This window comes from Galleria mellonella, unplaced genomic scaffold, assembly GCF_026898425.1.
Source record: "Galleria mellonella isolate WM207_F2 unplaced genomic scaffold, CSIRO_AGI_GalMel_v1 utg176, whole genome shotgun sequence".
Taxonomy (NCBI): Eukaryota; Metazoa; Arthropoda; class Insecta; order Lepidoptera; family Pyralidae; genus Galleria; species Galleria mellonella.
The window spans coordinates 224,933-239,392 of NW_026442019.1; the positions used below are offsets into that span (position 1 = coordinate 224,933).

The window sequence follows — 14,460 nt, forward strand, 5'->3', positions numbered from 1 at the left end:
TATTAAAATGACGTATGGTATTTACATAGTTATCTGCAACATTTACAAGCACGACGTACAAATGCACTTAGATATATCAGTGGACAGTTGATATCATAGTTGACCTCACGTATAAATATTGACATTGATATAAATATCAAATCTAAATTAACAAAGTATAAATTTATTAAATTGTGTCAAATTTCACAAGAAAATGATTCGAATGACAATAGTATTTTTTTTACTAGCAGCAGTGAATAGTGTACCACAAGATAGAAGAAATTGGACTCTTCTTGTTAATCCGTTGGTTTCTGCACCACCATGTAAAGGATATACAAATATGTACATGGAATTCGAGCCTGGTCTGCCACCGGATGAAGAGAACTCGTATAAAGTTTATGTAAACGAGGAACTGCCCCTGTACAGTCAAATCAAATTAAAATTTGATTCTGAAGCTACAATTATATTAGTAAGTTATAATGTAATTAATTTAATTATGTCCGTTTAAAAATTGTTACAATATTGTACACTGCTATATCTGCTGACATTGATGTTCCTTTCCACTTTGGGTGTTGCTGGAAGAAAACTCTATTAGAGTTAAGCTCGCCTTTGTACATTTGATTACCTCTGTCATATTCTTATAACTGGTGTGTACAATAAAGAATTAAAATAATAAATAAATAAGTCAATTATTTGATAATAATCTTTGTTTGTTGATAATGTTATTATATATATATAGATTTATAACTGTCCAGAACTTAAATTGTAAAAACTAAATACATAGTTTTAATAGGACAACGTGGAATTAAATACTTAAAGTAAATGAGAAACTTTAAGGCCAGACACGATGTTTCACGATAATGTTTCAAAAAATTCGTATCATCATCATCATCATCATCATTTCAGCCATTATCCGTCCACTGCTGGACATAAGCCTCCACCATAGACTGCCATAAAGAACGGTCCTGAGCCACTTGCATCCACTGACTCCCTGCAACGCGTTTCAGGTCGTCACTCCATCTAGTGGGGGGTCGTCCTACTCAACGTTTGTCCGTACGGGGTCCTCATTCAAGAACTTTTCTTCCTCATCGATTGTCGGTTCTTCGAGCTATGTGACCAGCCTATTGCTACTTTAGCTTGCTTATCCTTCAGGCTATGTCGGATACGTTGGTTCTTTTGCAGATATCTTAGTTTTGGATTCTATCACGCAAAGAGACTCCGAACATAGCTTTCTCCATAAAAATTTCTATGCATGACTTGAATTACAAATTTTTACAAAAAGATTATAAAAGAATGCACAATTCAAATAACTACGCTTTATTTTCAGTGTATCTTTTTAGTCTCTGATTTTTAATTTATTCATCCATGCTCATAATCTAAATATATTCATATCGGTTTATGGTACGATTCCGTACAATTAATTTCAAATATACAATGACCCAATTTTCTTTGTCTTCATGTCGAATTCGAAATATAATTGGTTTTGTTATAAACTCATTTTTTTTTTATATGCATCGTTAATAATTTGCTGAATTTACAAGATGATTGGAGAGTGTACAGATATGTCATTCTATTCTCTTATTGCGTTATTTCATATGTAATTCTTTGTTTTTAAAATTTGTAGTTTTTGAAAACTTCTTTTGGAACATTTTCTAAGGAAAATTGATAGTCTAATTGCTTATCGCTAAGAACTTTCATGCAAACACAACTGCTTTAGCGTAAAGCAGTTGTGTTTGCATGGCTGTGTTTCGGTTTGAACGGTGGGATATGGCGTGAATTTATAGGGTACATCTGAAGTCTAATAACACCTGAGTCCTCAGGAATGGCAACGCATGGGGGGTATCATGGGCGAAACAGTATACTCTGTTATGTCCATGGTACTGCTCATGTCTATAGGCGACGGTTACCACTTTCCATCAGGTGGACCGTCAGCTTGTTTTCCATTCTAAGTTGTATAAAAAAATCTAAATAGACCTAAATTCAAATATTATCAATCTAAGGTAGATACCTTAAACATATCATCAATCATCAACGTAACTGTGTTTAGTCATGAATAACATTATTTTTTTTTATATGATGTAAATTACATTAAAAGATAGAGTAAGAAACAGTGTGATTAGAGAGAAGTGTGGACTAAAAGACGATGTAGTGACAAAAATCGAAAAAGGAATTGTTGCGTTGCGTTGGTTTGGTCAATTGGAGAGGATGGATGAAAGATGAATTACGAAAGAGATTTATCGAGCAAGAATGAATGGAGATGTCGGTAGGGGCCGCCCTAGACGGACGTATGTTGACCAAATAGGCGACGTGCTGAAGAAGAGCCAAATTAAAAGTACCCGTAACCGGCGAGCGTGTATGAAAAGATAAATGAATGTGGAAGAAGCGAAAGAGATTTGTTTGAATCGAAGCATTTGGCGTTCCATTGTTTCTGCGTACCCTAATGGGAGACAGGCGTGACAGATATGTATGTATGTATGTATGCAAATTGTAAGTTGTAATAGCATGGTGTGAGTAACAACCGTTGATTCAACATTATATAGTATGACCCAAAGAGTTACGTACCAAATCGGGACATATTGCTGTCGAGACGCGTCTTTTAGACGATTAATAGAAAATAGTTCTTTAAACTGCCGTTATTATGTTGGTAGCTCTTTTTAACATGTCAATCTATAGGCTGTCTTCACTGTATATCCAGTGAGAGTTCCATGAATTTACGTTTCTATAACGTTAGTATTTAGTTCGATATTGTATTGACATCGGTCCAATAGCTAATTGGTAAATATATGATTTTCTTAGAATTATATCAACTTATTTTCCTTTTGGTGACGAAATAAGAACTACTCTCTTGAGATGTCTTAATACGAATTATTAATGTAAATACAAATGTAATGTGTAAATAATATGTTAAACTCACACTTGGGGCAACTACCAGAGGGAGTCTTTATACAAAAGTAAATTTGACTTGATTTTATTTTTATTTATTTGTTTAAACTGATATACACAAATTTTTATGTAAGTATACATATGGCGGATTTAATATCTAAAGACGTACCTCTACCAGTCAAACATAAATCAAAAAATAAAATAAGAACAAATTAAGTTACAACATCGAAAATAAATGTGACTACAAATTAAATAATATAAAAATATTGTCACTAATATAATATATACCTATACATGCATAAATACATACATATATACTTACACAAATACATACACATAATATACAACTATAATTCTAATGATGATAAATCAAAAAATAGATAAAAAAGACAGAAAATTAATAAAAAAGGCATCTGCTCAGGTATTTAACTATAACCCATTCGTATTGGGGGGAAAGGGATTGTTAGTATTGGAGACTGAGAATTCCATTGCTAGCAATATACCCAACCAGGTCGACCTCCTCGCGGTTCTCCCTGGAAACTGTTATGGTTAATTCCTGATGAATTCATCATGACTGGCCTGTTTTCATTCTCATCTATCACCCTTCACTGGTGCCCCGCCAGCGTATCCCGTTAGCGCAGGCGGGGTTACTATACCATTTTCACTCATAAAAAAAACCCATTCTTATTTCTATCGCGAAGTAGTTGTTGTTGAAATTACACGATTCAGAGAAATAGCAGATTAGGCCTCAGAAGCGACAATGAGTGAGGAATAACAAGGGCATTCATATACTTTCTATCAGATGGGTCGATATTTTCTTTGCCATTTCAAGTCGCAAAAAATATACCTATTTTCTTTATACCACTGAAGTGGTAAACAAGCATACGGCCCACTCGATGGTAAGTGGTTGCCGTAGCCTATGAACACCTGCAATACCAGAGGTATTACGCGCGCGTTGCCGACCATGAAAAAAACTCTTTACACCCCTTTTGAAGAACCCCATGCTGTAGACTCTTGGGAAAACCTCGGCAGGGAGCTCATTCCATAACCTGAGTGTTCGTGGGAGGAAACATCTCTGAAAACGCGCTGTACGCGACCATTGAGGCTGTAGGATATGAGGATGAACTCACTATCGATGGCGAGCCGTACGATGCTAGAAAGTGGCTGTGGGCATCATATTGAACAATTCCTCTGAGCACAATCCGTTATACAAGCGGTAAAACACGCAAAGTGAGGCAAAATCTCTCCTAAGACTTAAGGGTTCGATACCGCTTGTAAGCCTGGGATCAGCGACAATTCTCATAGCTCGTCGTTGCAACGAGTCGAAGGATTTTTAGGATAGGTTTTTTGGGAAGCTGGTATTTAGGATTTATTTACCTATGCCTATATTAACATTATAATAACTATATTATACCATTTCAGAGCAACGAAACTGAAAATTTTGCTAGAGTGCATGCTTTCGAAATGCGTTTTAGTATTCAGTTTTTCAAAAAGGCCGACCGAGCAGTGTTCCGTGTCAAGGGACCGCCCACAGGGACAATCCCATATATGACAAGTGTCGACATCAATTATGTAGAATACTGTAAAGAGCCACTAACAGTAAGTAAAGGGTATCTCTATAATTTAAGACTCCTTCTCTGTTTACATAATTTGTATTTAAACACACTATCGCGACTTAGCGCGATGACAATTTTTTGCAGGTAAATAGTACCTAGATACCTACTTCTTTATTGCCGACATTTCGACATTTGAGCTGCATGACCTGAAACAGTATGGAACCCAGTGATTGTTATGTTAAAAACCCGCGATAAATTATTTAAATGTAGTGAGAATGCCGTGAGTGTGTTGTGTAGGGTAAATCTAGACAATAATAGTAACAGAGTGAGGGTACCCGAAGAGATTGCGCGGGCTGCCACACGAAGACGCCGCTCAGTCCAGTCCTGTCGTGACCACGACGTGGTGCAATCTAAGTCGAAATGTCGGCAATAAAAAACCAGGTATGTAGGTACTATTTGCCTGGAAAATTTGTTCATTGTACAAAGTCCCAAAAATTTATTTAAATATGTGTAAACAAAGTTTATAATTAATACATAAGTCATGTCGTAGCAGTAAACTTACTGGGAACGTAGCAGATACTCCGTCACCGGTTAATTATTTTGTGTAATTCCACTACCATTAGTATGTGTCTGTGAACGTTTAAGGAATTACTATTATTATTATTAGTACTTTGTATAAAAGTCGTTTGCTTGGGAACCTCTGTCCCATTCGTGTTTCTACCGTGAAGCAGTTGTGTTTGCATGGCTGTGATTCGGTTTGAGGGGTAGGATATGGCAGTGAATTTACAGGGTACAGAGGAATAACACCTGAGTCCTCAGGAATGGGAACACATAGGGATAGGATGAGCGAAACAATATACTCTGTTATGTCCATGGTACTGCTCATGTTAAAGACATTTCCACTTTCCATCAGGTGGGCCGTCAGCTTGTTTGCCATTCTAAGTTGCAAAACAAATGTATTAAGTTTTTTAGAGGAATAGAAATTGAGCAAGTTATCGTATATCTTTATTAGGTTGAGGATCTAATACTTCGTAGTTAGGTTTTGTAAATGGGAGATAATCAACTACCTGGATCCAATTTAACTTTCAGGCTGTTTTTGATAATTACCTTGTCGGGCGTAAAGGTACAGCTCATATTGGGCTGTCAACTCCTGATGATGGTTGTGGCAGACGGAAGGTTGTCCACACAGAGCTGATCGTCAACGGACAGCCTACCAAACATGGAGACTGGCCATGGCATGGAGCTATTTATCGACTGGACAGTTCGAGTCTTCGCTATATATGCGGAGGAACATTAGTTTCTAAAACTTATGTCTTGACTGGTAATGTGACATTTATTTATTATACAATAAATAAAGAACTTGACATTTAATCCACATATGGGCATGGGCATCTAAAATAAAAATTAGAAGATTATAATTGCCATGTGGACCCGGCATAGAATGGTCCTGTTCTTATCCGGTGGCGTCGTAAGAGGAGTTTAATAACCTAGTGATAAGTAGCAGAACCCCTTTTAAAACAATACCAAAGACCTAATTGCGATTGCCAACGCGCCTGTCAATCATAGCAAAATCCCTCCAATGGCAAATTGCCATAGGAAACGCATCGTTTCCTTATGACGGTCTATGAGGGAGACCTATGGATTGAAACGGCTAAAACATTGATGATGATGACGATAAAAAATTCTGGATATATTAGACAGTATTACTCAGTTTTAAATTATGCAGAATTTGCACTAACTGTTTGAAATACTTAAATATTTTTTTTGTAAACGGGTATACTTTTAGTAAATATAAATGTTTGCAAAATATGGAAAAGTAACCTACGACTATTGAAAGGAGATGCAGTCTTTTAAGACCCTTAATAGTATAGTGATTTATCACTATACTATTAAGGGTCATCAAAAATTAAGAAATTGTTACAAAATGAAATAAAAATAAAAGGTTTTAAGCGTAGCCTTCTGTGCTCATTTCGGTAAACGGTGTTTATAAAGTGCTAAATTTACCAGCTATTTAGTTCGTTCGTTAGTGTAATTGGTATTTGATGACCTAAACAGTATGTGTATATCAGCTGAGCTGTTAAGGTGATAAGAGGTAACAAACGAACTCAATTTGTACAAAAGTCGATTGCTTGGGTACCTCTGTCCCATTTGTGTTTCAACCGTGAAGTAGTTGTGTTTGCATGGCTGTGTTTCATGAAGGGTGTGATATGGCGCGAATTTACTGGGTACGGAGGAATAACACCTGAGTCCTCAGGAATGGCAACACATGGGGGGTATCATGGGCGAAACAGTATACTCTGTTATATCCATGGTACTGCTCATGTCTATAGGCGACGGTTACCACTTTCCATCAGGTGGGCCGTCAGCTTGTTTGCCATTCTAAGTTGTATAAAAAATATATATAATATTAGTAAAGAATATGTTAAAATAACAATAAAGTGAATTTTTACACATTTAACTTCAGCTGCCCATTGTACCACCATTAACGGCGTTGCTGTATTACCTGAAATATTGAGTATTATATTTGGGAAGTACAATTTGATCGGCGGTGATACAGACACACAAGAAAGAAAGGTAATATATTTTTATGTATTTTAGAATATCAAATGGTTGACGATCTATTTGATGGGGTGTAATAACCGTAGATATAGATGTGAGCAGCACCTCAGATTTCTTACTTTTTTTTTATACCACTGAGGCGGCAAACAAGCATGCATACAAGCCCACCTGATGGTAAGCGGTTACCGTAGCCTATGAATGCCTGCAATACCAGAGGTATTACGCGCGCGTTGCCGACCCTGAAGAAATCTCTTTACCCCCCTTTTGAAGAACCCCATGCTGTAGTCTCTTGGGAAAACGTCGGCAGGGAGTTCATTCCATAACCTGAGTGTTCGTGGCGACCATTTAGGCTGTAAGGTACTTTGCCGTTCTTGAGATCTAAGGCGTTATACTTCTTTATTTGGTCATTTTATTGACATAAAAATAACATTAATACAAATGCAGGCATCTAAAACTAAAAACTGATGTGAGACATAAAAGTATCTTAAACAAAAAGGAATATGAGTAGGAAGATTAGTTCTGGTATATCTATTTTTTTTTTCATTAAGTAGCTATCTAAAAGGTAGTTATATCCTAAAATGTAGTAAAAAACCAATGCGTAATTTTATTTTAAATACCTATTGAGAGTAGAATATTTTTTGATACTCGAAAAAAAAAATCATGAAAAACTACCTCAAAGTAGGAGAGAGAAGACTTCATCCCAAAAAAACTCTTGTAAAACGAGCAAAGACAGCTTCGTAAATACGAGTAAAAGGATTAATATTAAAACGGATAGAATTTGTAAATATAATTTTACTATTTCATATTTCAGGCATCGAATATAATATTAAATTCCAACTATAAATAAGTAATATCCATTATGATATTTTAATAATCTGGTTTTGTCAATAATAAATATATGGGAGATATTATAGAACAAAAATGGGCTGTTGGAATTTTATGGTTTAAAAATTTTGTACTGTGGTAATTTGGTATGTTCGTAGTCAGAAATAGTTATTTCTTTTTAATTGATAATTGAATAGTTACACAGAAATACATATCGTACATAACATCATGTTTATAATATAAATACATGTTCATAATAACCTTCAACTTATGCTATCTCATAGTAATTCTTGATAATTTTCGATATTTTTCCTGTGAACACAACATTTATAACATGCTTTATATAATTACGAGCTAGTAATCAACTTCCAGCAGCGTTCCGAACCAATACGACATAATAACCTTTAAGAAAAGAGCATATTCCTTTTTAAAAGGCCGGCAGCACACCTGCAATGCCGCTGGTGTTGTGGGTGATCATGGGCGGCGGTAGTCACTTACCATCAGGTGAGCCGCATGCTCGTTTGCCCCTGTGTTGTAAAAAAAAAATAGCTATCTGGTCTAGCTTCACACAGATTTATTTTATTATAAAGTATTCAATTAGTTTATTAGTACAAAAATATAATTAATATATAGTTTACTCATTTTTATACAACTTAAAATGACAAACAAGTTAACGGCCCACCTGATGTAAAGTAGTAACCGTCGCCTATAGACATGAGCAGTATCATGGTCATAACAGAGTATACTGTTTCGCCCATAATACCCCCCATGCGTTGCCATTCCTGAGGACTCAGGTGTTATATGGTAAGTTAAGTGGTAACTGTCGCCTATAAACATGATCAGTACCATGGACATAACAGAGTTTACTGTTTCGCCACTGATACCTCTCATGCGTTGCTATTTCTGAGGATTAAGGTGTTATTCCTCTGTACCCAGTAAATTCACGCTATATCCCACCCTTTAAACCTAAACACAGCCATGAAATTACAACTGCTTCACGGCAGAACCATGAATGAGACAGAGGTGCTCAAGCAATCGATTTTTGTTAAATGCAGTTGGTATGGATGTCATCTTCCTGCCCTTATACTCTTTCATTCTTCTTTATTTGTAGTCCTTTCAGCATTCACACTTTTTCTACCCTATCTATATTTCTATTCATATTTTTTTTCCTAATAATAATAATACATAAAAATTATATATAATACATAACATACTTCAATTTATGGTAAGTTAATAAAGATACTTGTGTATGTTAAGTGATTAAGAGACTTGTGTAACACTTTGTTACAATGTTAGTAAAACTTACAAATTGTGACAAAGTGGCTTGTAAATTACGAATAGCTTAGAAAACGAGGCTGCTAGTTAGTAAGGAATATTGTCACAGATGTTATTATAGTCATGTATATAATTATGGATTCTAATAATAAAATCCCCGCTTTATCATAGAAAGATATAGTAGAAATGTCTTTTACATAGACAGCTGTCTATAGCTGTATTTCGTTCTGATAGGTGCAATAAAAATTTTATTTTGAAAAATTTTATGGTAGTGAAATTACTCGATAAGGAAACATAATATCTAACAATGGATGTCACAGTGTATTTTATTTTATGAAACAATAGTACTGTTCTTATTGGTGACGGTTTATCGATAAAAAAATTAAAACGAACTAAGAACTTCATTAGACGACGTACTTCAAATTGATACCACTTTTATAATTCCACTAGTGTTTTTATATTTACTTACAAATTAAATTTATAGTCTTTAAGCATTATATATAGGTGTTATGTCATTTTTTTTTTTTTTTTATAGAACTTAGAATGGCAAACAAGCTGACGGCCCACCTGATGGAAAGTGGTAACCGTCGCCTATAGACATGAGCAGTACCATGGACATAACAGAGTATACTGTTTCGCCCATGATACCCCCCATGTTGCCATTCCTGAGGACTCAGGTGTTATTCCTCTGTACCCAGTAAATTCACGCCATATCCCACCCTTCAAACCGAAACACAGCCATGCAAACACAACTGCTTCACGGTTGAAACACGAATGGGACAGAGGTAGGTGTCATATAGGAAGGTCAAGGATATAAATCAAAGATATGGAGGTCAAGGATAGGGATAGAGCTGGTTGGAAGAAGATGCATGAATTAGTTGCACTGACAAGAGGAAACTCTCAAATGAAAAAAGCATTATATTAAGAGATGCAAGAATGGTATATCAAAATTCAATTTTTTTTTCTTTTTTTAAATATACTATATGGCTTGTTTCCATCCATTACCACTCATATTCATTTGAAAATGGAATCTTCATCATTTTTTTAAACGATGAATACAATGGGGAGACCCAATGATAAATGAAGCGATGGGAATATTATTAGGCCAGTTGGCCAATGGTGGCAGGATTTCTAGGCGAGCCTCGTGAATGTCGACTTGACAGCAATGGAGGCTAATATTTCCATTAAAGCCAATTTCTTCCTATAAAACATTATTTCGAAATTATCTTTTCGAATATATCTGTGCACGCAAATGGTGTCTGAATGTGGGCAAATGCAGTTTTGATGGCTTGGTAAATGAAACTGAAATTTAATGAATTCACCTTCTGATTTAATTTCTCGTGACACACTACCAAGTTACTGACTGTACAATATCAAAATGCATTCTCTCTTTTCATTTAAGAGTTTCTTCTTGTCGGTGCAACTAATTCATACATCTTCTTCCAGCCAGCTCTATCCCAGGCCATATCCTTGACCTCCCTATATGACATGACACCTAGTGTTTCTTTTTTCTGTCCCGTGTAATTATTCCTCGGTCTTCCTCTTTTATCAAAATGCATTATAATTTTATAATTTATTGGTTAATTGAAATACAGTCGCAGAGACACGTTCGCTTTCTCGAATGGGAAACGGAAAAGAGTTGAATCATAGACAATCCTAGTTACATTTGTTACTGGATCATAGACTACTAGAAACTGAGTTTCTGCTCATTAAGAATAAATCATATTTGTTACTGCTAAATGTGAAAATGAGAGAGATAGACATGTTGAAACATATGATTTTGCGTAAACAGCATCTGACACTGAATTCAGTTAACAAATATTGGCCAAGGTGACAACTTATTCCCCGGTGCTAGGTTATTATAAATTTTACATCCTACATCATAATATTAAATAGCGACTGACACAAATAAAGCCTACCAATTATCTCAAATTTTCTAAACTTACCTTTTCAGATACACGAGATAATAGTGCACGCTGAGTTCAACCATAGAAAACTTCACAACGATATATCACTGTTGAAATTGAAGAGTGAAGTGACATTTAATGATTTCGTTCAACCGGCTTGCCTGTGGCATCTTAATGCTTACAAGAATTTACCATTTAGCACTGTTTACGGCGCTGTAAGTTTTTCTACTTTGAAATCTAGAAAAAATATCTATATATACTTTTAATATAAAGAAAAAAAGATTTGATTATTCGTTTGCTTCATCATCATCATCATTCCAGCCATTATCCGTCCACTGCTGGACATAAGCCTCCCCATAGACTGCCACAAGGAACGGTCCTGAGCCACCTGCAACCACTGACTTCCTGTAATGCATTTGTGGTCGTCACTCCATCAAGTCGGGGATGCCACTCAAGAACCCTCCTTCTCAGTTATTTATTTATTTGTAATGGATGTACTCAAAAACTATTAATCAATCAATCATTTTATTTGCTTAAATATAGGTATTTACATATACCAGGGAGAGACTTTGTACAAAAGTCGTTTACTTGGGTACTTCTGTTCTGTAAAGCAGTTGTGTTTGCATGGCTGTGTTTCGGTTTGAAGGGTGGGATATGGTAGTTAATTTACAGGGGACTCGTACAGAGGAATAACACCTGAGTCCTCAGGAATGGCAACGCATGGGGGGTATCATGGCATCATGGGCGAAACAGTATACTCTGTTATGTCCATGGTACTGCTCATGTCTATAGGCGACGGTTACTACTTTCCATCAGGTGGGCCATCAGTTTCAAAATCTTCCTCTGTTAAATGTACATCAAATATGACGATTGTTGAGTTGTTAAAGATATTAAAAGGTAACAAACAAACACACTTTCACATTTATAATATTAGTGAAGAATTAAAGATCAGATAAAATTAGTCTGATGTTGTTTGGGTACACACACACACATACATGAATATAAAACACAATTTGCATGCCAATTTCTTTTGCAAATTAAAAAATGTTATAAAGAAATAACAAAACCTATTTGACCTTTAGTTAATTTTCGGTTCGAAGATCTTGCTCAACATTTTTAGTAAGGAAAGTTTTAGTGAATTAGAAAAACAACATTACAGGTGGAATTTTCTAAAGGGAAGGGGATTTATCATCAATAAAACTTATTATTTAATAATTTTGTAATCTAAATTTGTAACATTACATATTTATAGGTAGAATAAATTATGAAGCACTCTTGATCTTCTTGTATGTAGGGGTATATATGTCACCTATTTGCATCTAAGCCTTTGATATTAGCTGCCTTTTCATTATTGAATTATTATTATTATTTCAACCGTTAACTGCCCACTGTTGGACATAAGCTTTCCCTATAAAGGGAATTTTAGCAATAGTTGCCATGTTTGGGGCTGGCAACCGCAGTTAGAAATTTTAAGAGGGAGGCTACTGGATATTTTTTGCCCTCCCTATTATTATTGCATATGGTTTAAGTAATGTACAAATAAGTGCATTGTTATAACTATCAGAAAATCCCCGAGATGAATCAATTTAATTGTATATAACTGACAATTGCTATTCTGTTTGAGTAAAATGGTTTCAGAAATCAGATCAAATTTTGGAATCAGAAATTGTCGCTAGATCCCGGCATAGAATTGGCACTTCTTTTATTATCGTAGGTGTCGTAAGAGGCAACTAAAGGAATTTAACGGTCGAAAGATGGACAGCAGCGTCCCTCTTTAAACACCACCAAAGTTTAACTGCGGTTTGCAATCCACCTGCCAAGCGTGAGAATTATTAGCAAAACTCTCCAATAAGAGAGGTTCTAAGTTTAATCGTGGACAGTTAAAAGCTGATACGATGAGGATGAATTGACAATTGCGTTTGATAGAATGAATTTGATCGTAAATTTATTTAAAGATGTTTGTATGAAAATCGACTTAATTCGAAACCACTTACAATTACTTTCAGGTTGTAGGCTGGGGATTTGATCACACAGACAAACTATCGCCTGAACTACGCCAAACCATAATACCAATGGTTAGTGATTCTAAATGTATAAAAAGCAACCCTGATTTTTTTGGAAAGATATTGAATAATCAAAAATTCTGCGCAGGTTATAGAAATGGTGAGTGTATTTAAAATATTTACTATTTTACTATTTATAATAAAAAAAAAAAATTAAGCGAACTCCTTTTAAAATATATTTTTTACAAAATCTCAAATTGTTAAATTATTTGGTATTATTTAGAGTTTGATGCAAAAGTTGCTATTCATGCTCTTTGTTGTTAGTGTTTTTGTTGTAAAATGATCATATTTACATAGTTGTGTTATGATAGTAAAATAAAATCTGAGGAACTTTTTGTTATAAAACTACTTGCGTGTACAATAAGCCACTATTGGTAATTAATTTACTTGATTCTTTATCCTCTATTTTGAGGTATATGATGTAAATTGCTGTCAAGCGTACATACAATAATTTGCGTTGATAGATGAATGTTTATTACTCTTTCACGCAAAACCTACTGGATAGATTTGAATAAATACAGATAGGTTATATCCTAACTAAGACAGGATACTCTATAAATTGCTTTGATCAGGCGAAGTCACGATATATAGCTAGTAATAAATACATAAATAATTATGCCATTTCAGGTACATCAGCATGCAATGGCGATAGTGGTGGTGGATTCGTAATATTCGTACCTGATATACAAGGGGATTACTCTGCAAATGCAACGGGCTCTTGGTTCGTTCGAGGAATAGTGTCATTGGCCATTGCTAGACGAGATGCTGCAATATGTGACAATACAGAATACACCTTGTTCACAGATATTGCTAAATATGGCGAATGGATAGAAAATCATATGTCATAAATAATATTCATGAATGAAGACTGTGATTATTATATAATTATAATACGTTTTTTTTTTTATATTTAGACAACAAAATTATGTTGAATTTGTAGCCTATATCATTTTCCAACTCAAATACTATATGGTTTTTTTATGCAACTTTGAACGGCAAACAAGTTGATGGCCCACCTGATGGAAAGTGGTAACCGTCGCCTATAGACATGAAGTACCATGGACATAACAGAGTATAATGTTTCGCCCATGATACCCCCATGCGTTGCCATTCCTAAGGACTCAGATGTTATTCCTCTGTACCCAGTAAATTCACGCCATATCCCACCCTTCAAACCGAAATACGGCCATGCAAACACAACTGCTTCACGGTAAAAACACGAATGGGACAAAGACAAAGAGGTACCCAAGCAATCGACTTTTGTACAAAGTCTCCCTCTGGTAAGGTTAATATGATGGACGATTTTGATGAATAAAACAGCAAAATTTTTTATTACTTTTTATTAAAAACTTAAAACCAAAAAGTACCTAATTACATATATCACATATTTACATTGTCCATAAAAATGTGTAT

General features: G+C 35.1%; 1 protein-coding gene across 2 annotated transcripts; it reads left to right on the forward strand.

The window, feature by feature from the left end:
- Nucleotides 1–66: 66 nt before the first annotated feature.
- Nucleotides 67–14,377, forward strand: LOC113509958 (chymotrypsin-like elastase family member 2A). Of its 2 annotated transcripts, XM_052893531.1 has the most exons (7): nucleotides 68–448; nucleotides 4,285–4,461; nucleotides 5,508–5,739; nucleotides 6,883–6,992; nucleotides 11,032–11,199; nucleotides 12,991–13,147; nucleotides 13,675–14,377. In XM_052893531.1, the coding sequence occupies exons 1-7, from the start codon at nucleotides 194–196 to the stop codon at nucleotides 13,893–13,895; spliced, it is 1,320 nt and encodes a 439-aa protein (XP_052749491.1). In that variant the 5' UTR covers nucleotides 68–193; the 3' UTR covers nucleotides 13,896–14,377. The 2 variants fall into 2 exon arrangements, with proteins under 2 accessions (XP_052749492.1, XP_052749491.1); XM_052893532.1 differs by lacking the exon at nucleotides 4,285–4,461 and having other exon boundaries at nucleotides 67–448.
- The last annotated feature ends 83 nt before the right edge of the window (nucleotides 14,378–14,460 follow it).